Source organism: Nicotiana attenuata, unplaced genomic scaffold (genome assembly GCF_001879085.1).
Source record: "Nicotiana attenuata strain UT unplaced genomic scaffold, NIATTr2, whole genome shotgun sequence".
Taxonomy (NCBI): domain Eukaryota; kingdom Viridiplantae; phylum Streptophyta; class Magnoliopsida; order Solanales; family Solanaceae; genus Nicotiana; species Nicotiana attenuata.
In genome coordinates, this window is record NW_017673253.1 from 56,376 (window position 1) to 81,036 (window position 24,661).

The 24,661-nt window shown below is 36.7% G+C and overlaps 1 protein-coding gene across 1 annotated transcript; it reads right to left on the reverse strand.

Moving 5' to 3' along the window:
* Positions 1-18,886: 18,886 nt before the first annotated feature.
* LOC109215845 (DNA-directed RNA polymerase III subunit RPC6-like) lies at positions 18,887-22,753 on the reverse strand. The gene is made up of 2 exons (XM_019379958.1): positions 22,340-22,753; positions 18,887-19,854 (listed from the first exon to the last, which is right to left on the reverse strand). Exon 2 carries the CDS (start codon positions 19,852-19,854, stop codon positions 19,132-19,134), a length of 723 nt encoding a protein of 240 aa, XP_019235503.1. The 5' UTR covers positions 22,340-22,753; the 3' UTR covers positions 18,887-19,131.
* Between the last annotated feature and the right edge of the window lie 1,908 nt (positions 22,754-24,661).

A 24,661-nucleotide genomic window follows, 5' to 3' on the forward strand; every position in this document is an offset into this window, starting at 1 on the left:
TGTGACAAGGCCTGACTTGGCGTTCAGTGTGCAAATGCTAAGTCAGTTTCTCTAGCAACCAAAGAGATCACATATGAAGGCAGCAATAAAAGTTATTAAATATGCCAAGAACTATCCTGAGCAGGGTAATATTGATGTCCAACAAAAACATATGCACATTGAAGGCAACCTGTGATGTAGATTGGGCTATATGCCAACATTCTTAAAGATCTGTAACAAGTTTCTTGATCAAGCTAGGTGGTTCATTAGTATCCTGGAAGTCTAAGAAGTAGAAAACAGTGTCTAGAAGTTTTGATGAAGCAGAATACAAGAGTTTGGCAGACACAGTTGTTAAATTGGTTTGGCTAGTGGGGTTGATAAAGGAGATAGGAGTTGAGGTTCAGTTGCCTGTGAACATTCATTGTAACAGCAAGGCAGCAATATAGATTGTGGCAAATCCAGTATTTCATGAACGAAAAAAATATATTGATATAGATTGTCACTTTATAAGGGAGAAGATATTGGAAGGACTGGTTGCGACCAAGTATGTTGGAACAAGAGAACAACATGCTGATTTGTTGACAAAGGGATTAAGCAGAATTCAGCATGAGTACTTAAGTTCCAAGCTAGGTGTGTTTGATGTGTTTACACCACCTAACTTGAGGGGGGGAGAGGGGTTGTGAGAGGGCTGACTTAATGTGTAACAAACTAAAGGTAGTTTAGTTTATTTCATATTAGTTAGTTATGTGTCCAAAGTCGATTAGTCATTTCTATAAATAGGGGTCATTTGTACAATGTATTTTAAGTTTTAACAGATTTAGTTTCTGCATTTCTGCTTCAACTCATTTCCTGTTTCCCTTCCATTTCTTCTCAACTAGGTTTTACATAGCTCGATCCATAGAAATAACAATTTAAACCCTACAAGTTCAACTTTTAAAGTTTTTAGCATTAAACTTATTTTATTTTTAAAGTTATGAGTTCATATCTATTATTTTACTCCGTATCGAAATCTATGGGTTCAATTGACCCCGTCGGTAGAACACTACATCCGCCCCTGGATGCAGCATAATATACAACACTTTAATTTATAGCCAACATGTAATAAAAAAGTTCAATATTATTAGTATTGCTGTATTGGGTGATACCCTTTTTGCTTGAGCCCGACCGGGTTGGGTCCGGTCCGGGGCAAGTCGGGGCCATCGAACCCGACCTGGATGCAAGGTAGAACGACGGCCACGTCAATAACCGAGGTCGAGTCATTTCGAGACCGTTGCAGAGCTCGATATGAGTCACCACCGGATGGAGAAACACACAAGGTCGGAAGCCGGACTCGTAACGGATAACCAAGCGTCGCCGGATATCTCGCCCAAACGTGATTTTCTCAACCACTTCAGGCCATTAAGGCGTAATCACAGGGATCCACGATGTAATTAATTTACCTACCTTATTTTTTACCCTTAATCAGAATGTATAAAAGGGGAGAAGACCCCATAAAGAGGGGATCGGAAACCATTACACTACGGTACCATCTCTCTCAATTCTTGTACGCTATCAAGCACAATTGTTCTAAGCAATATTATATTCTGCGATTATTTACTTTAGCAGCAATTGTTGAGTCTTTATCTTTTATTTTCCTCAATCCAAACCTTTTGTATCTTTTAGTTCACGAATCCTTAAAACCCCATATAAATTCAATTGTTATCCGGATTCCAGGGTAAACAATTGCAATAACTACCGTAATGAAATAGTTGAGATTCTTTTATTCTTAATCAGAAAGATAAAGATCTAGTTCAAACCTTGAAAAATGAAAATAAATTTTGAAATACTTAATTTTTAATAGAAAATAGGCTAACAACAATCGTTACTTTTCTTTCTCTTTTTCTTCTTTCTTCTCTTTTTGTTGACCTTTAAGTTCAAACTACGTTAATAGAGAAAGATGTGTTATTAAAGCTCATTTTATCTTTGCCCTTCTATTTCGTTTCTTAGTCATCTTTAGTAACTCTTATTTCATAGCATAGGATATACTGTAAACAAAATATAAAACAGAAAAACCAAAACATACATAAATTTTTTGATTCTTTTAACTGTTAGTAAACTGCATTTGTAAACTAATTCTGGAAAAACAAAGCAGAATAATATATAAAAAGAAAACGTAAAGAGATAGAAATCAAGCCCACCGAACTCGCAGTGTTTCCTTAAGGAATTTAATCCCCTCCTAGTACCAAAGGTTATGGATTATTTTCTCCCAGGATAGAACGAATTATACACTGGTGTAGTGGTACTTCAAACCCCAGTGTTTCAGCGAACACAAAGTTCGGTAGCAAATCACACTTACTGTTGCTTTGTTTGATGTTAAAAGTATGCAGAAGGAGGAGGAGAAACTCAGAAAATCGTATGGAATTTCTGAGCAGAATAGTCTTGTATTTATAGCCAAAGTTGGGCTGAAATCTGAAGAGTTGCAACTCTTCAGAATGGCTGTTTATGCAAAACGGCCACAACATAAATGGCTATTTACTAAAAATGGATTGGATTTAATATTAATATTTATTTTAATATTAATATTCTGTTATTAAAAAAATATTTAACAATATTTCTGTTAATATTTTACTATTAATAAATAAATTTGGTCCAAAAAATTAATCAATCAATCGATCATTTGACCAAATCCAAATCCAAATCCGAAGCCGAAGCCGAGCGAGCGACGACGACGACAGCGCGAGGCTTGCCTTCGTCTCAACTCTTAAAGAGCTAGAAGAAGAGCAATTGCTTATATACCCATAAAAAACCTCTTCCTCTTCCAATATGGGACAATGTCCCTTTGCCAAGGGGGAAAACTTAAAATTTCACTCAAAAATTTCATTTTCCTCCATTTCCCATTCACCCTCTTTTAAGTATTTAATATACTTAAATACATAAAACCCCAACAATCCCCCACATGAATGGGGAATGGCTATATCACGGAAACATGCATGAAAAACTGTGTGATTCGCAAGCAAGAATTAATTGCATCTGGATAAGTAGGTTTCCCTTTGAACTTTCCGTAGTAAACTTATGTCGGATATACTCGATGAATCGGTAGATTTGATATCTTTGAACCGTTGAACTTTAGTGTATACCTAGACAACCACAAGTTACACAACCAACCCTTAACCGTCTTTGGTTCTCATTATTGTGTTCGTTTCAGCCATGAACACCGCCTGGTTTCATAAGTGCATAGAGAACTGGCCTTGCAAGATTCTCCTTGAAGCGGCTAACCCTTCACACTTACATAGGTGATTCCTAAACGCTTCATCCCGTAGATATACTATTTGATATACCCCGTATCAAATTTCGAAATCATTAAAAAGCCTTAATGTTTTATCCTTGGTACTGAACATTGTCTCATCACGAGAATGGACCAAAAGTTTAGTTGACAATGTTGAACCATCATTAATGACTTTGTTTGATCTCCTTGAACCTAGATCTTGGGATCTCCAGTCTTCTAGGTAGAGTTACCGCCACTATGACTTGTTCTCGGCCACAGTCCCATTCCTCTTGATGATTTCTCAACTACCTCTCTAGTTAGGCCTTTTGTAAGTGGATCCGACACATTATCACTTGACTTTACATAATCAATCGTAATAATTCCTCTAGAGAGTAATAGCCTAACGGTTTTATGTCTTCGTCGTATATGACGATATTTACCATTATACATAACGCTCTGAGCCCTTCCAATTGCCGCTTGACTATCGCAATGTATGCATATTGGCGCCAACGGTTTGGGCCAAAATGGAATATCTTCCAAGAAATTCTGGAGCCATTCAGCTTCTTCACCGGCTTTATCCAAGGCTATGAACTCAGCCTCCATTGTAGAGCGGGCAATAAAAGTTTGTTTGGACGACTTCCAAGATACGGCTCCTCCACCAATAGTGAATACATATCCACTTGTGGACGTCGAATCAACTGAACCGGTGATCCAATTTTCATCACAGTATGCCTCAATGACCGCAGGATATTTACTGTAGTGCAAAGCAAAGTCCTGGGTATGTACTAAATACCCCAAAACTCGTTTCATGGCATCCAATGAGATGACCTGGATTGCTCGTATATCGACTCAATTTACTTATAACACAAGCTATATCTGGTCGTGTACAGTTCATGATGTACATTAAGCAACCCAACACACGAGCATAATCCAATTATGATATGCTTTGGCCTTTGTTCTTTGCTAATGCAAGATTCATGTCAATTGGAGTATTTGCAACTTTAAAGCCCAAGTGCTTGAATTTTTCAAGTACTGTTTTAATATAATGAGATTGTGACAATGCCAGACCTTGAGAAGTCTTATGGATCTTAATTCCCAGAATTAAATCAGCAACTCCCAAGTCTTTCATATCAAACTTGCCAGTTAGCATGCGCTTAGTCGCATTTCTGTTGGCAATGTCATTACTCATTATCAGCATATCATCCACATATAAGAAAACAATGACTATTTGATTTAGAATATTTTTAATGTACACAGATTTATCACATTCATTTATTTTAAAACCATTTGATAACACTGTTTGGTCAAATTTCGCATGCCATTGTTTGGGTGCTTGTTTTAGTCCGTAAAGGGACTTAACAAGTCTACATACCTTCTTTTCTTTACCTGGAACCACAAACCCTTCAGGTTGTTCCATGTAAATTTCTTCCTCCAACTCTCCATTTAAGAAGGTTGTCTTAACATCCATTTGATGAATTTCAAGACCATAAACTGCAGCTAATGCTACTAACGTTCGTATGGACATAATTCTTGTAACTGGAGAGTATGTATCGAAATAGTCAAGACCTTCTCGTTGTCTATACCCTTTGACCACAAGTCTTGCCTTAAATTTATCAATAGTGCCACATCTTTTATTTTTCTCTTAAAGATCCATTTAGAACCCAACGGTTTATTTCCAAGAGGAAGATCAACCAATTCCCATGTATGGTTGTTCAGTATGGATTCTATTTCACTATTGACTGCCTCTTTCCAAAACAATGATTCCGAAGAAGACATAGCTTCTTTAAATGTTTGAGGTTTATTTTCCAATAAGAAAGTCACAAATCTGGTCCAAATGAAGTAGACGTTTTTTGACGTTTACTACGTCTTGGATCCTCCTGATTAAGTGTACTTTCTTTTATTTCTTCCCGAGGTCGTTTAGTTCCTTCACCAATCGACTCACATTCCTTTTTATACGGATATGTATTTTCAAAGAATTCAGTATTATCTGATTCTATAACCGTATTATTATGAATGTCGGGATTTTCTGATTTATGAAACAGAAATAGATATGCTTTACTATTAGTCGCATATCCTATGAAAACACAATCAACGGTTTTCGGTCATATTTTTACCCTTTTGGGTTTAGGAACATGCACTTTTGCCAAACACCCCCACACTTTAAAATAATTCAAGTTGGGCTTCCTTCCTTTCCATTTTTCATATGGAATGGATTGTGTTTTTGTCACGACCCCAACCCCGGTCGTGATGGCGCCCAACACACTGCTAGGCAAGCCCGACCAATTCAACAACCTTAACCCTTTTTATACAGCTCATGATTCAATTAACACAAATAATTACTAAGTCATAATACTGAAACTCTGAAATACAGTTAAAACATGCGGAAAACCCAAGTAGAAATACTACTACACAACCCGAAGAATTCGGTGTCACAAGTCTGAGCCTCTAATACACGGGTGTCAACCTACTACATATTGCTCTAAAGAAATGCGGAAATAAAGCAAATAGGTTAGATGGGAAGATCAGGACTGCGGACGTCATGCAGCTACCTTGATGCTCCCAGATATGATGCTCGGCAGAGAAATCCTCACTCAGCCGCAGTGGGTGCACCTAGATCTGCACACAAGGTGCAGGGAGTAATGTGAGTACTTCCAACCCAGAGAGTAATAAACATAAATAAAGGCTGAGAATAAGAAATCCTGAATAGGCACAAAGTAATTCTATAAATACAGCAACTTGAACCCAGTAGTATAAAATCAGTAAAATTAGTGAAAATAATTATGGAAAATCCCAAAACAGATAAATAATTAAATGACAATCAAATATGCAATGCAACACATAGACCGGTACTCTCCAGTACCCGCTGCGGCGTGCAGCCCGCTCCATTTATTTATCGTCGACGGCGCTCACTGGGGGTGTGCAGACTCCGGGAGGGGCCCCTTACGGCCCAAGCGCAATATCAAGCCATCTCGTGGCATCCAGTAGGCCCTAAGCCTCATATCAATATCAATATAATACTGCTGCGGCGCGCAGCCAGATCCCATACTCAGTCCAGAATCATGTAAGCCCCTCGGGCACAATAATATATAAATATTCAGTCCAAACTTCATTATAAATATTATTTAAGTTCCATGTTTGAGAAAAAGTGGCTGAGTTTGCAAAACAGTATCAAATACTAGGACTGAGTTCAATTATATGTAAAAATGGTAAAAAACCAGTAAGAGCAATCCCTGAAGGATTCAATCAGTTGGCACGAGGCCAAATTATGACAATTAATCCATTTTTATAAGGATATCAACTAAGCTTCAATCAATTAGGTAGTAATTTTATTAAGCGGGACGGACCAAGTCATAATCTCCGACGGTGCTCTACCCCACGCCCGTTATCCGGCGTGCAAGTCACCTCACATAGCACTACGATGTGCAAATTCGGGGTTTCAAACCCTCAGAACAGCATTTACATCTATTACTCACCTCAAGCCGGCCAAAATCCTAGATCGCTATGCCCTTGCCTCTCAAATCGACCTCCTCGCGCATCGAATCTGACCAAAACCACAACGAATACGTCACATTATGCTATAGGATCAATACCCAATCGAAAATAATCGAAAAACATCAATAATCCCGAAATTGACAAAACCCGAGACCCAGGCCCACTTCTCGAAACTCAAAATTTTTTACAGAAAAGTGTTCTTCATCTTCTCCCGATTCCGTACATATAAAGAACACCAAAATCGGAGTCCGTTTGACCCCTCAAATCGACCCCTAAAGGTCTCATAATCTCAGGCCCCAAAATCCTATTTTTCTACTGTTTTTCATGAATTAAAGGCTGGGATTATGGTCTATAATCACCCATAAACGAGTTTTAATAATCAAATCATTTACCTCTGTGATACCCACTGATTTTCTCTCTTAAAAATCGCCTCAGAAGCTTCTTCCCGTTCAAAAATTGGAAGAAAACTCGACCTGCTCATTATAGGTATATTGTTCACGCATTTTACTGCTCCCAATGGTTTCCTTGCAAAATTCTAATGAATTTAGGCTTTTCAATCACTCAATTTGACCTTATAATGAAGGAGATATGTAGGTTTTACGATTTGCAAATAGTGCAGGTTTTTAATACGCCGTCAGGGGCAATTTCGTCATTAACCTGAAAATCTGGGCAACCTTGGTAAAATGGCCATAAAATCCTCATACGATGTCCAAATTCAGACGATTCTTTTTGCTACGGGTCCGTAACTAAGATACGGATCTAATGCTTCATTCAAAACAGTAATCGGAGCTCATTTGTTCAATATGATATCATTTATGCTTGAAGAAACGACGTCGAAGCATAAGAAAAACGAGCACAACGCAGCCCAAACCTATCCGAAACTCACCCGAGCTCCTCGGGACCGCATACGAACATACTAAAACGTCACATATGATCATTCAAACTTATTTGCACTCTCAAAACACCAAAACTAACATCAAAACACCAAATTTACATCGGATTCAAGCCTAAGTTCTTCTAAAACTTCTGAAACACGCATTTGATCAAAAACCCAACCAAATCACCTCCGAATAACCTGAAATTTTGCACACACATCCCAAATCACCTAACGAAACTACAGCAACTCTCGGAATTCCATTCCTACCCTCGGCAAAATCTCACCTATCAACCGGAATTCGCCAAAATACTAACTTCGCCAATTCAAGCCAAATTCTACACCGGACCTCCAAAATCACTTCCGATCACACTCCTAAGTCAAAAATCATCCCCCGAAGCTAACCGAATTGTCGGAATCCACATCCCTCTAACTCATAGGTCAACATCCGGTTGACTTTTCCAAAACAAGCCTTCCTTAAAGAGACTAAGTGTCTCATTTCCTTCCAAAAATCAACCCAATTCAACTCGTTCACACAAGACACTGATAATGAAGCATAACGAAGCAGGAAATGGGGGAAACAGAGCGGTTCTCTTGAGACGACGGGTCGGGTCGTCACAGTTTTGCTATGGGGTACTCGATTTAGTATTCGGCTAGCCGTAAGAACGACTTCCCCCCACAAGTTCTGTGGCAAATCATAACTTATCAATAATGCGTTCATCATCTCCTTTAATGAACGATTCTTTCTTTCTGCAATCCCATTGGATTGGGGCGTGTAAGGGGCCGTTGTTTGATGAATAATTCCATATTCTAAACATATTTGTTCAAAAGGAGATTCATATTCACCACCCCTATCACTTCTTATCATTTTGATTTTCTTGTTAAGTTGCATTTCAACTTCATTTTTGTATTGCTTGAATGTGTCTATTGCTTCATCTTTACTATTAAGTAAGTAAATATAGCAATATCGAGTACTATCGTCAATAAAAGTTATGAAATACTTCTTTCTACCGCGAGATGGTATTGACTTCATATCGCAAATATCTGTGTGAATTAAGTCTAAAGGATCTAAATTCCTTTCTACTGACTTATAAGGATGTTTAACATACTTAGATTCCACACATATTTGACATTTTGATTTGTCGCATTCAAATTTAGGCAATACTTCCAAATTAATTATTTTCCGCAAGGTTTCATAATTAACATGACCCAAACGTATATGCCATAATTCATTTGACTCAAGTAAGTAAGACGAAACAGAAATTTTATTATTATTTTCAACAACCATTACATTCAGCTTGAAAAGGCCCTCAGTAAGGTAACCTTTTCCTACAAATATTCCGTTCTTACTTATTACAACCTTATCGGAAACAAAAACACATTTAAAACCATTCTTAACAAGAAGTCCAGCAGAGACTAAATTTTTCCTAATCTCGGGAACATGAAGGACGTTGTTCAAAGTCACCACTTTGCCGGAAGTCATTTTGCGAAATATCTTCCCACATCCTTCAATCTTGGCCTTTGCAGCATTTCCCATAGAAAGTGTCTCATCGGGTCCAACAGGAGCATAAGTAGCAAAAGCTTATCTAACATCACAAACATGGCGAGTGGCTCCAGAGTCAATCCACCACTCTTTAGGATTGCCCACCAAGTTGCATTCGGAAAGCATGGCACATAAGTCATCAACATCATCATGATTTTCAACCATGTTTGCTTGACCCTTCTTCTTGTCTTTCTTCGGAGCACGACACTCCGTAGATTTGTGTCCCGCTTTTCCACAATTGTAGCAATTTCCACTGAACCGCTTCTTGCTTGGGTTGTATTTCGGTCCAGAAGCCTTCTTCCTCTTTTTGTTCTCTTCAACAATATTTGCTCCCATTATTGTTGAGTTTCCACGGCCTCTCTTTTCAGCAGCTTTGTTGTCCTCTTCGATTCTCAACCGAACAATGAGATCTTCAAGGCACATCTCCTTACGTTTGTGTTTCAAGTAGTTTTTGAAGTCCTTCCACAAATGAGGCAACTTCTTAATCATCACTGCTACTTGGAATGCTTCATTGATGACAAGACCTTCAATGAAATTTCAGTTAGTAAAAATACTAAGATTACTACTTTCAACATCAGTATTAATTTGAGTTATACCTTCAGCAAGGAGATCGTGAATAATCACTTGCAATTCCTGGACTTGGGTAATAACATACTTGCTAACTACCATTTTGTAGTCCAAAAACTTTGCAGCAACGAACTTCTTCAACCCGGCATCTTCGGTTTTGTATTTCTTTTCAAGCGCAGTCACAGTTCTTTTGACGTTTTCACGCCACTGTAGACGTTATACAAAGCATCCTCCAGCCCGCTTAGAATATAATTCTTGCACAAAAAATCTGAATGCTTCCACACCTCAATCACGAGAAAGAGTTCAGTTTCTGGAGTTTCATCGGACAGCACAAGAACATCTTCCTTGATGAATTTCTGGAGACCTCGAGTAGTCAAGTAGAAGAACATCTTTTGCTGCCAGAGCTTGAAATCAATCCCGAAAAATTTTTCGGGTTTCTCCGCCGGTGCCAATGCTGCCGGTGTTGTTCGGCTCGTTGAGGCATTGGCAGTCACCATCGGAACAACTTGGTTCACATTTTCATTAGTCATTTTTGTAAAAGAATGACACAAACGTTAAAATCACGTAGATTTTAATCTCCAATAGAGTACAAAACCACAAAGGTTTTACTTTCCAGATTCAGTGAGTACAAATACAGAAAATAAAATTAAATTCCTAAGCTTGTTAGTAAACTGTATTTGTAAACTAATTCTGGAAAAACAAAGCAGAATAATATATAAACAGAAAACGTAAAGAGATAGAAATCAATTCGAGCCCACTGAATTCACAGTGTTTCCTTATGAAATTTAATCCCCTCCTAGTACCCAAGGTTATGGATTATTTTCTCCGAGGATAGAACGAATTACACACTGGTGTAGTGGTACTTCAAACCCTAGTGTTTCAGCGAACACAAAGTTCGGTAGCAAATCGCACTTATTGTTGCTTTGTTTGATGTTAAAAGTATGCAGAAGAAGGAGGAGAAACTCAGAAAATCGTATGGAAATTCTGAGCAGAATAGTCTTGTATTTATAGCCAAAGTTGGGCTGATATCTGAAGAGGTGCAACGCTTCAGAATGGTTGTTTATGCAAAACGGTGCCATAACAATAAAGAGAGAAAATTGAAGAGGGTAGTTAATTTTCTGTTACCAAAACAGAAAAACGGATTGGATTTAATATTAATATTTATTTTAATATTAATATTCTATTATTAAAATAAATATTTAATAACATTTCTGTTAATATTCAATCGATAATTTGACCAAATCCGAATATCCGAAGCCGAGCCGAGCGACGACGACGACGGCGGCGCGAGGCTTGCCTTCTTCTCAACTCTTTAAGAGCTAGAAGAAGAGCAATTGCTTATATACCCATAAAAAACCTCTTCCTCTTCCAATATGGGACAATGTCCCTTTGCCAAGGGGGAAAAATTAAAATTTCACTTAAAAATTTAATTTCCCTCCATTTCCCATTCACCCTCTTTTAAGTATTTAATATACTTAAATACATAAAACCCCAACTTTAACACCATGTGTTCTAATCTATTTCATTATAAGAATATTAGAGAGGCTAACATTTTATATATACAAGAAGACATAAATTTTCTTAGCATAGGTTAATATAAATACAAGTGTGCCAGACAAATAATAAATTTATAATATTAGTACTAAATATGAAAAGACAGAATGTTCTATAGGGGCCCAACGTATGGCAACCTCATATATACCAGCGCACTACAAATTAAAAGGAATTTGTTTGATTCTATCTAATTATAAGCTTGGTTGGAGAAGGCACTAATAGCCACTTTTAGTCTCACTTTTTTTTTTTTTGCGCTTTCACAATATAACATGTATACCGAGAAGCTAATGTTGTAGCAGATGTCTTGGCTAAGTATGGAATGAACCTCACACCCTCAGATGGACGACAACCATGGCATCCCTTATATTACTTATCTCCCCCTTCCTTTGCTTTATCAGCTTTTACTAAGGACTGTTCTGAAGACTTGAACGCTCGAACTGTTTTGACTTGTAATAACTATAACTATTACGTTACATAATTTCTAATATAAGTATATTTATTAGGAAAAGAAATGATGAATAAGAGAAAAAGAAAGAAAATAAAAGGTGTCGGGATGAGCCATTGATTCCATTCCAGGAGATTACCATACAATGTTTGATTTCCTCTTGTTCTGCGACCAAGAAAGATCTTTTTTAGCTTGTCACTCGACTAATTCAAATTCGTGTTATGTAAGATTTATTAAGAGGGAATGCGCTTTTTACTAAATTTTTTCATCTCGGGGCCAGGACCTGACACCTCTAGTTAAAGGTGAAAAAATTATATCTATTTCACCACAATTCGGTGGTCAAAAGAAAGACTTAAGTTGACAACAGTACTTGTATCACAAATGTCATGAAACTCAAACCATATCATTAAATATATAGCTGGTCGTATTAAACTATAAATATGTACTAGTATATAATTTAAAACATACGCTAAATAGTTCCACGGTACAATCTTTTCGATTGTATACATACACCTATACAACCTAGGAACAATCTTTTCGTTTGTCATGTTATTTTTTTCTTTCTAGATGCAAAAAGCTTTGTGAATTAATTACATAATAATCATTCAACTTGTCCGATTGATCAAATCAACTACATTATATTCTCGATTAAGCCTAATTAGACAATATCAATATAATGATTATGTAGTCGAATTGAACTAGAATCATGAAAAGTATTTTACTACTGATCATTTATTCTGATTTTTATGTGTGACATTTTTTTTTTGGTCAAGATTTTCAATCGAAATAATATGTGTTAAACTCATGCTGGTCGACATATCCAATCAATTATATCACACGACTAAACTAAGGATAAAATAACAAGAAGATAGTCCAACAAAGTAATCCAACTTTAGCAAAACACCATGCATAAATGATTAGGTAAGACTGTACATAACATGTTGGAGATGTAGCGCAAGGATAATACTTCTTTTTTTTTTCTTTTACTTTTCCTAATTGTGTGGATCAACTTATGCGCATTTTGACTATTTTCATGAGGCACTTGTTATCTTCAATCGGCACAGGCATCTGGTAAGTTCACCAAAACTTGAACAAATATGAATAAATTACCTGGCGTTTTTGCTTCTGTTATGATTTAAACCTGAGAACTCATGGTTCTCAACCCGAGCCGATAGATGCGAGCAAGGTTAATACTTATAAAGTTTTTGCGTATGTTCATTTCCCTAAAGACAATAGCATTGGGATGAACCAAAAAAAGTGTAGTCATGTACGTTAGGTCATCTGTCATTCATATCATTCACCTTTCGCCGCTTCTTGTCTCCCTCTGCACTTATCCTATCATTTGCAAAGGAATTAGAAAAACTCCATCTCCAAGAAGCCAAGAAAGGGTGGCTTTCTTGGGAAACAAATCACATTGGCTTAACATGTCAATGCTTGGAAAATAGGGTTTTGGGAATGTGGGATGGACTTTTTATTTTAGAATCCTAAGTTGTAGATAAGTTAACTTTGTTCAATAACCATTTTATTTTGAGAATTCACTGGCTCTAGTCTCGACTATTTAGATTCACATCGATAAAGCCCATAAAGGGGAAGAATTTCCTATCATAAATTTTTTCATTCCCAGAGCTCGAGTCTGAAATTTCTAGTTAAGATCAGAGGAATCTTATTCATCCCACCACAACTTTTGATGGTACGAAGATAAGTTTTCAAGAGACTTTCGCATGGATCCGCGTATGTATAGTGGACGATATTGTAATTTCATGAAAGTATTTTAGTAAATGTCTAGTTGTAGATGAAAGAATATGTTTGATCTCTTTTAATCAGAAGTCAAATACTATCCTGCAATGATCGTTTGTAGTTTATTGCTTGGCATATTGAAAAAGTGTTGTATCCAATCAAATGAAGCCAAATTTTAGTCATTTATAAATTTTATGTGAATGCAAACCGTGTTATGAGCTTTTTCACAAAGAAAGCACTGCTATAATATGTGTCCTTTCACAAGACCTCACTGGTTCAAACCCAAACAATATTGATGACATTATTGAGATCCTCCTGACCAATCGACTTTAAGGCAATTAGGCAAACTTTAGAGACCAAAAATATAAACTACTCGTGTGTCCGGCCCTTTCCTAGATCTCGCGCATAGTGAAAACTTAGTACACCGAGCTGCCATGTACCGCATTACATATACTTCAAAGGAAAATCTAAAAAGACTACTCCCATATTTTCACGCCAATATAAAAAATTGAAAAGAAAAAGAAAAAAAAAAGACAGAAGCGAGGAAAATAAACTCTCAGAATAGTTATTTCCATGATCTGTCTAAGGGGGAAATGCTCCGCTAAACAAGCACAAGAAAAATGAGTTATATCTTGTTGGTGTTAGTGCATTTTAATATTAAAATTATAATATTAAAATGGTTATTTCTTGTGAGATAGTGGTTATAATTGGCAAGAAAATAGTTATTATATTTTGGTATAACTCTTGAACCACTAATGCCATAATCTACCACTAATTACCCACTAAAGAATAAATTTTGTAACCACCAACCATGTTCTACAATTTTATTATCACACTACTTTGATATTTAGTTTATGGAAGAGATTTTACACCTATAGATGTCACGACCCAAGTTCGCCCTCCGTGAACTGTTGTGACGGCACCGAGTCTCTACGGCTAGGTAAGCCTAACAATTTGCGGAAAAAGGAACAAAATGCGGAAAACAAATAAAAATTAAAGATAAACAATTTTAGAAGTGTTTAAGATGGCGCTCGGCATGTACCAACACAAGATCTCAAAAACTGAACATTTCCCAAAACCCGGAATCCCATGAATCACAAGCTAAAAGATTACATAATAAGCTCTAACTCCAGAATGTCTACCAACAAGGAAAAATACAGAAAGGGCTATACTAGTACTGAAAATAGAAAGGGACTCTCCGGTCTGCGGACGCGGCAGATATACCTCGGAGTCTCTACAAAACGCTTCGCCTCAAGCGTGATAAGACTGAGTGGAAGAACCTGGATCTGCACATGAAAAACATGCGCAGGAAGGGCATGAGTACACCACAGCGGTACTCAGTAAGTGCCAAGCCTAACCTCGGTCGGGTAGTGACGAGGAAGGTCAGGGCCCTACTGAGATTAAAGGAAAATACAAGATATAACAGTGTAGAATAAGACAGTATACTTAAGTGCGATAGTAAAAGTAACACAGGATAAAAGAAACAACAACAACTTTAACAGAAGACATAGAAATCACGGAAATAAATACAGCTCAACGCAGAGATAAAAACCAGGGGATCTCTCAGTATCCCGAGGATCTCTTAGTATCCTCAATATGTGTACTGGGGATCTCTCAGTATCCCGAGGATCTCTTAGTATCCTCAATATATATGCTGGGGATCTCTCGGTATCCTAAGGATCTCTTAGTATCCTCAATATACGTGCTGGGGATCTCTCGGTATCCCGCACTACAGTCCCAATCAATACAGGTGCAGGGGATCTCCCGGAATACGAATCCGTAGTCCCAAAGTAAAATAGCAGGGGGATCTCCCGGGATACCGTCTTGTAGTCCCAAAGTAAACACACAGCAGCAACACAAAGAATACTCAATTCAGTCCTAATTTCACACCAAGGTAAAAATAGGTATATCTAACCTAGCATGCCACAAAAAATCCAAATAAGACAGTTTAAGCAAATAAGGCAATTAGACATGCTTCCCTAAGCTAATAGCAGGCTTAAATTACACACGGTATGAACAGGAAAAAGGAAATCACATTTATAGTTACTTAAAGAAAACGGATTTTCAATAATTAGCACAAGTACGCACTCGTCACCTCACGTACAAGGCATTTCAATTATCAACAAACCAAATCCTAAGGGGAGTTTCCCCCACACAAGGTTAGACAAGCCACTTACCTCGAACCGGCTCAAAATCAACCCGAAACCACGTTCTTGCCACGAGTACTCGGCTCCAAATGGCCCAAATCTATTCAATTCAATTGCATAATGTAAATAACACTTCAAGTAACTGATTCTACAAATAAATTCTAAGCTAATACGCGAAATTAGGTAAAATAACCAAAACGCCCTCCGGGCCCACGTCTCGAAATCGGGTAAAATTTATATTTTTAGAATCCTCATACTCTCACGAGTCTAGACATACCAAAAGTACCAAAATCGGACCTCAATGGTCCATCAAATCACCACTCAAACTCTTTAATTAGCCAAGCCCTAACCCTCAATTTACCACTGATTTTTCTTAAATTTTCATGCTTAAAATAATAAAAATCACCATAATAACGAGCTTAGGAACCAAGGATCTTACCTCAATGAATCCCTCTGAAAATCTCCCTTGAAATTGCTCTCAAAAGCTCCACCCTGAATTGAAATAATTGAGAAAAAAGACCAAAATCGCGAAGGGAGTCTTTTATATTTTCTGACCCAGGCTTTTCGCACCTGCGGTACCGCATCTGCGGTTTTCACTTAGAAGCCCATTTTCCGCATCTGCGACAACATGCCCGCACCTGCGATAGCCGCTTCTGCGGTACTAGCCCTGCTTCCTCGTGGCCGCATCTGCGGCTTCTTTTTCGCTTCTGCACAATCGCACCTGCGATCCCGAAGTCACAGATGCGGTTATGACAGCAGACTCAGCAGCTTCAGTTGCAAATTTCCAACTCCAAACTTCCTGTTGGCCATCCGAAACCAACCCGAGGCCCCCGGGACCTCAACCAAAAGCACGAACAAATCATATACCACTATCCGAACTTATACCAATCCTTAAAACACCTAAAACAACATCGAAACATCGAATTAACATCGAATTCAAGCCTGAGAATTCCAAAAACTTCCGAATTACGCTTTCGATCAAAAAGCCTATCAAACCTCGTCCGAATGACCTGAAATTTTGCACACGCATCACATTCAACACTACAGAGCTACTCCAACTTCCGAAATTCCATTCCGACCCCGATATCAAAATCTCACTATCGAACCGGAAACTTCAAAAGTTCAACTTTCGGCATTTCAAGCCTAATTAAGCTACGGACCTCCAAAACACAATCCGAACACGGTCCTAAACCCGAAATCACCCAATGGAGCTAACGGAACCAATGGAATTCTATTTCGAGTCCTCCTTCACACTGTTTCGACTACGGTCCAAATTCTAAAACTTAACTCTCATTTAGGGACTAAGTGTCCCAAAACTCTCCGAAACTCCAATTAAATCCTCCCGGCAACTTACAATAGCAAAAACAAACACGAGGAATGCAGTTAATAGGGGATCGGGGCGTTAATTCTTAAAACGACCGGCCGGGTCGTTACAATAAATAGTGGTATTTCTTCCTTGTGTAGTAGATGGAAAATATTGTAGTGTGCATGAAAAAAATGAAATTGGTGTAGTGAAAAAGAGAGTTAAGAGAAGGAGAAAATCGAAGTCTCCAACTTATTATCTACAAAAGAGAATATTATTTCTGTTGAAGGAAGGTGTTCACTTTGGTGGAGCTTTGGACTTAACAACTTGTCCAGAGTTTGTTCGAGTCATACGACGTTGTGGGGCTGTTGTATCCCGGAGGTGACAAGTCAATATTATTACTGCTGGACCGGTGAAGATGTTACCGTAGTGGGCTTGAATCTCCTTAAAGAGAGCGAGATATCTGCGCCTCAGCCTGAAGAATATTTATTTATTTTTCTTTATCTTATTTTTCAACTGTAATTTATTGAATTTAACCTACATATCTGAAAAATCAACTTGAATTTGTCATTGAATCACCTTCTCCAACCTTCTAATTAGGGTATTATCACTTTTAGCCCGCGCCAGAAACTGTTTACATCTGGTAGTCGAAAAATTGGATAAAATTTATATAATTTTGCATATAACATACAGAATGTATATATATATCAAAAAATATAAGTTTTATATAATTTTCGGCTATTATTTTTACAGCAGCTATACAGTGTCGTTTTCCTTCTAATTATCTTGTCTCCAAGTGAAAAGAAAACAAACTGTAGCAGAAATATAAATGAGATCAGTTGATCTTTCTTACATATTTAAATCTACTTAACTCTTCTACTCAATTTTAAGATATAATCCTTTGGTATTACAGTTGAATATATTATGCAATAGATTTGTGCAACCAACTTCCATTTACTGAATTATTATCCCTTATTTATGTGACCTCAAGTTGCTCTATTTATACTCCATAATCTTCACATAGGCATCTCTAATTAATCAAGCCACCTTCTATATCTCTAGACCACTTACATAGTGTGAAGTAAGAAAATTTTACAGCAGAGAACTAGGAAGAAAAAAAAAGGGTTAAGCTACATGTTAAAAGACTGAAAATTAATAGAGGAACCATATTAATAATAGTTTTATAAAACCGATCAATGCCTTCCATTTCCGCTTATATTTATTGACTTAATTCTGAATGAGACGTCCTCAATCATTGGATTGTGCAAGTAGAAATGAGCATGCAACCTTTTACTTGTGATTCTAAATTTAATTTATTTCATGTCGGAGTTGTTCATTTACCATTCTTTTTTTCCTGGCATCAAATGGTGTCAAGAAAGCATATTATTCTTCTCAAATCATTAACTTCAATTCTACTAGATAAATAGATTTAACCTATAGCTCCAGCTTTACCAGATTCTGTGTACTGTACTTTTTGGCCTTGATCTTAACTCTATGTAGTGTTTCATCTCTGATGATTATTAACTTTTGGTTTTTCTTTGTCTGGTGATATAAGTATTTTTCTTTTTCATTTTGCAGGTATTGGAGTGATCAGCATGTCCAAAAGAAGCTCGGTAAAGCAATATGTTTTATTGTAAATGTCCTCATATCTAACTAAAATACTACTTATGACAAACATTATTTACACCTAGAGCAATTTAAAGGATGATATCATAATCAAGATTGTTGGGCCCGTGCTACATCTAGTAAAGTACTATGACTTGGCTTCATGCCCTGAAAATAGTGTTGTTTTGCTTTTGAAAGTACATCATTTTGTTTTGGAATGTCTGTTTTTTTTCAAGTATTGGAAGAAGTGAAGAAGCCAATGTGCCGATCTCATGTAGCGAAGCTTTTCATCTCTAGCGAAATAAATACAGATGGTAGAATGACTTGTTCACGTGACAGTTAGCTGCCATGATAGTTTGTGAGAATTGTCATCGCACTTTGAGAGGCCAACAAACATTAGATGAAAGCTTTTTATTAGCAAAAGGTAACATGACCAGACAATCTTTCCGATCAACCTGAAGAGATTTCAAGGCATAAAAAAGCAGCAAATATTTCTGCTGAGTTCAAACGTTCTAATAAAAACTGAAAACTATGAGTAATCAGAAAGTTACTTCCATCTAAACAAAAAGATTAACAGGGAATCACATAGCAACCGATATGTGGTAATGCAATGTACACCGGATTTACTTATCACAAGTCCATCAAAATTCAGTGTTCAACCATTTAGTGTAATAGACACAGGTTTCTGGGGATATAACTCCATTGGGTGAACATTGACTAATCCTAGGGCAAGCACCGCATGGAATTGAAGCCATTGGCCCTATTGTTTTCGGACCAGTCCCTAAAGCAACTCCGCTTGCAGTTCGATAACAAACTGATCCAACAGGAATAGAATGATATTCTCCCAATCCAGTGCTCTTCACCTCTATAATACCATTGTCTAGAACCATAGAGTTCAATATTTCCGCAATTTGCTGACTTGTGCACTCAACAACTTTCCTTTTCTTCAAGAAGTTGTGGATTCCCTCCACCGTAGCAACTTTCAGCAATTCTATGACCTTGAGGCACGTGTCCCTGAGAACGGTGATGAATTCCTTATCAAGATTTCCCTCAGAGTACCATGAACCACCAGTCAGTTCCTCCGAAGGTTCAAACTCAACAGCCATGTAATGCTTCTTTCCCTTATTTTGGATATTCACAACTTGTTTTATCAACTTCTTTTTCACGAGTGCGGTCAGGGATTTATCCACAAGAGTTGGTGGGAGGTTTGCCTCCTTTTTCACCTCTGCCACCCAGATGCCCAGATTCTTTTTATTTTTGACCAGACTGAGCACTACACGTTCAGCATCTGGAAGTCCCTGAGTAGGTGAATCCAAGTCTGGTCTTTTTCGCTTCATGGCGGCTGCTTCCCCTAATCGACTCATCTGTGAGCATAAAAAGAGCAAACAAAGAGATGAATTTTACCTTGGTTCTTATCAAATTAAAGTGGCATGGAGAAGACAATAATTCCAGTTCAGACTCATGCAGTAACTAGGAGTAAGAGCAAAATCAGTTCTCTCCGAATAGTCAGTCATGCCAACAAGATCCCAAATCAACAAATGCAGAAACGCTCTATTTGAACTCTACGATATTTCTTATTTCAACTAAAAATTACAGAGTAAGATACTTTTTTTAAATGACCGAGAAATCCATCCGGGGCCAACCGCAGCCTTCGAAACTCGGGGATAATGGACCACCCCTCTACTCTTCTCCACTTAAATATCAGGCTTAGTTCTCATGGTGCAGGGCTTGAACTTGCCCTCAACCATTGCCACTTGAACTAACCCTTGGGGGCTTGAATTTGTGACCTAAGTCACAACTCCCTCAACCAACCTTTGTCACTTGAATTAAGAAATTTAAATTATTATTTCTGAGAATATTCTATTCGAATTTTCCAATAACAAATTGTGACGCCCAAATGTCTAATTTGGTTGACTTCTCACTAACTACAAATTTCTATCCCAAAATTACGCATCATATTCAACCTTTCATTTCATTCCTACACCATGAAATTGGACCAATTCACTAATAGCCGACAGTTATAGAAGAATGATTCAATATATTAAATTTAAAACAAACGAGGATGAAACAAATTAAAACAAAAATAATACTACGAAAGAGAGGAAAGAGAAGAGAGACATACAGAGAAGAGAGGAAATAACATATTCACATCCTCAAACTTACCCCAATATTTCTCAAGCTTACTTTCATCGCTTTTGGTATACTTTATAATAGCATTTCGAAGATTGAAAATTCATGGAAGAAAGAGTTGGGAAGTAGCATATAAACTGCCTGAAAATTTTAAAGTTGTCTGATATAAAATGTTAAGAAACTTGATAAAAGCTTTCATATTCTTCATGGATTTCCTCTTAAAACACTTATTTCTCGACAATTCTTTTGATACTTATGGTCATCCACATACATTTTTGTAAAGGCTTTTTCAAATTTTAGAGTTGTATCTAACATTGTATATGTGGATTTCCACCTCGTTTCAATATCAAGACCATGAGTATCTATCTTAGCTTTCTCAACAAATGACTTGAAAGATGCCAAATTGTACACAATTAGTCACGCTTTATTAATTTAAGATTGTTTGGCCGAAGTTGCGCGAACGCATACCTCGATTTAATTTTGGAAATCGTAATTATATCACGTGAACGTGTACACAATCACAACAATAATTTAAGCCGCGCCTAAAAGCATTTCTACGAGTATACATTTTTTGAAATCGTAGTCATGTCACGCGAACGCGTACATAATCACGATAATTTGATTAAAACGTGCCTAAAGCAACTACGAATATCCGAGAATTGATTATTTTCCTAGAGTTCAAGAACGCGTGTGAAAGATTCAAGTATTATGGAGTTTCTTTGTAGAAGTACATATAAGACAATCTAAAAATTAATTGAAAAATACGAATACACATTATTCAAATTTAGAACTACACAATCAACTCGTCCAAAACGAAAAAATCCGGATTGACAATAACCATTGTTTACTTGCACATTTTATTTTATTTTTTACTCAGTTAAACTAGAGATAGCGTTCATATGACGTCAAAAATATTCAGTTATCTTAAATGGAAAAAAGCATTGCTAATTAGCATGCACACACAGACAAGATCGTTGAAACGTATCCATAAATCCAAGGATACAGAGTACTGCCAAAGAAAAGGATTTTTCACATTCACATAGCGAAGAAAGGACAGCCACTTTCCAATGCCACAAATTTTTGTCCAAAAATTAGAAGGCTGCTGCTGTAGCAACCCTACAACAACATATCTCCTCAAGGTTCGAGCTATAAATACATTGCCTATTGAATCCAAGATTTCACTTAAAATCATTTGCTTATTTTCCCTATCATAAAATTTCCATATTATGATGTCGTACTCCATCTACTACAAACCATTTTATTGCTTTCATCTCATAATAAAAATATCCACTAATTGCCTAGCTAAAACCACTTTCCATCCTAAGACTCTATTTCTTGCAGTGAAAAAAGACCCCTCCAGCCTACAATACATTACTGAAATTAAACAAAGAACACCTTTGGTTCCCCTTAAACTAGCTATAAATACATTATAATTCTACACCAGTAGAGGAATTTAGACCAGTGCATACATTTATTAGAACTTAGAATGTGTGATGCAAAATACACCAGTAGAGGAATTCCTCATGTAAGCTGCAGAACCAAATTTTATGCTCAGTTTCCGTGAACATTTAGGCTTATGTGTTCAATACACCAAACCTACTTATCGTAAAATGTACAGTGACAGAAAACATTCCACCAGATATACACACACAAATTTCAGCAAATTTATAGCACAGGGATGTCCAAACAACGATTACATTTCGAGATTGAGATAAATACCTCTAAGCAGCAGTAGAGACAAACTTGAATAGCCAAATAAAGACGAAAGGGAAGCACAGAATCAACAAAACACAGCTTCAGCTTCTGAAATCAAAATCAAAACTCGAACACCCAGAAATTGGAGAGATAAAGCAGCGAAAACAGCAGTCTTCGAAACTCCCTGTTCTCCCAGTTTTCTTCTAATTTTGAAACCTCTTTTGTCGTTTTCAGCTTTCAAAATCTTCAGAACTTTCAATTTTCTTCTTGCTTTTTCATTTGTTGGTAAATGCTTTTGTGTGTGTGTATTTTTCGTGTGTGGTCGAGAAGAGTGGCTGTTGTCGATCTCGATGACAGAGGTGCAGGGGGGGGGGGGACGCCGTTTTTGCTTCTCTTCAGAGAGGAGTCAATTCGATCTGATTCTCTGTTGTGACTTTAGGGGTTGTTTTAGTGGTAGGGAATGGGTATTTGGGTAGTGGGTTGGGACGATATGGGCATGGGTGATTTGGGCCCTGAAATTGGGCCAATTTGAAACAAGAGGCAAATTTGATCTTTCAAAAATAAGCCACTTTACTACTAATTAAATTTGTTTGAGAAATTTTCATAAAGCACTATCTTTTACTGGTAATTAGCTATCTATAGATATCATTTGCTATATTACGGATTGTAGATACGTATTCTGTTGTTATAAGATATATTAGATGTATTTAAGCTACTGTATTCATGAATACAGTAGCAAAATAGGCGTGAATCAGGGAAGTCCAACTAATTAGTTGTTGTATTTAAGTGTATTCGACTGTATTCATGGCGTGAAACATGGGATTATAGGTGGACAGATTAATGTATTCGACTGTATTCACGGCATGAAACAGGGGATTACACTGTTTTTAAACGGAAAGTGAATCAATTAACATAATAGACTCCTAATATAACTCAACAAGCTCAATTATAACACACAAAAATTGTATTTCCTTGTATAAAAAAGATTCTCAACCGAAAAATACCCCAAAACATAGCAATCTTCAGAGAAATTATATAATACATTTGAATACATAAATTATAATTAAAAAAATATATATGAATACATTCATGGCATATAGCGAGATAGTGAATACAATGAAATACATAGAATACAGCGGGATACATTGAAATACAATGGAAAAAAAAGACAGTGAATACAATGAAATACATGAATATAGCGAGATACATTGAATTACAATGGAAAAAAAAAAGACAATGAATACATGAAAATACAGCGTGATACGTTGAAAATACATTGAAATATATTAACAGAAAAATTAAGTTACTCAGCCCCAAACTCCGTCGTCTTTGTTCAAGAACAAACCCTAATTTCCGGCGAATCCGCCAACAGTCTAATTTCCGGCGAATCCACAATTGTTATCTCTTGTTACTGGTCTCCCTATGATGATAATATCGAGGTTTCTTTGCCTTCTTCTGGTGAAAATTATTTTTCTACTACTATAAAAGGGGGAACAGGTTAAGAAAGAGGAATATATTGGCAATTGATTTGTGAAAAGCAGCAGTAGGGATTTGGTGGGAGAATGGCGGAGTGTTAAGAAAGAGGAATATATTGGCAATTGGTTTGTAAAAAGCAGCAGTAGGGATTTGATGGAAGAATGACGGAGTCTAGTTCAAGAGCGTTGGCGTCGGAGAATAGCCCAAAAAATAGGGAAGAATGGCATGTATCAAAGTAGAAAGAGAAAGAAAATAGTGTAACTGAATAGCGTATTTAGTGGCTTAGAGGAGGTAACCAAAATTAGATATTTTGCTATAAACATTAAAAGGTATCTATAGAATATAATTTTTTCAAATGGTATTTATTTAAAATAAATAAGGTGTTAACCTTTGCTATAGGAGGTAAAAATTTCAATTTGTTTTACCAAAACGATCTAATTAGCATTTTAACTAATTAAATAAACTAATTGATTAAAGCTAATGTTTATTTTTTGTGACTTTCATGTATTTAATATAACAATTAAAAAATAATTAATTTCTAAAAATGCAAATTAAACCAAGATGGCATGAAATAAAGATGTGACAGTTTTTGGGGCGTGGGTGTGTGGGAATTGGGCCTGAAAATTGCAACCCCTTTTTTCTCTTCTATTTCCTTTTTTTTTTTTTTCAAATTTAGCCACCTTAATTGAACTCCTAATTGCTCCTATTTTTCATTACTAAGCCACTAAAATTATGAATCAATTTAAACTAATTAATTTAAACATGCAAGAAAATGATTAACGTAGTATTATTTTTTGTAATTTTGGTGTTTTAAAAAAATGCAATTAGATCTAAAATGCAAAGAGTAAAAATATAACATGTTTTTTGTTA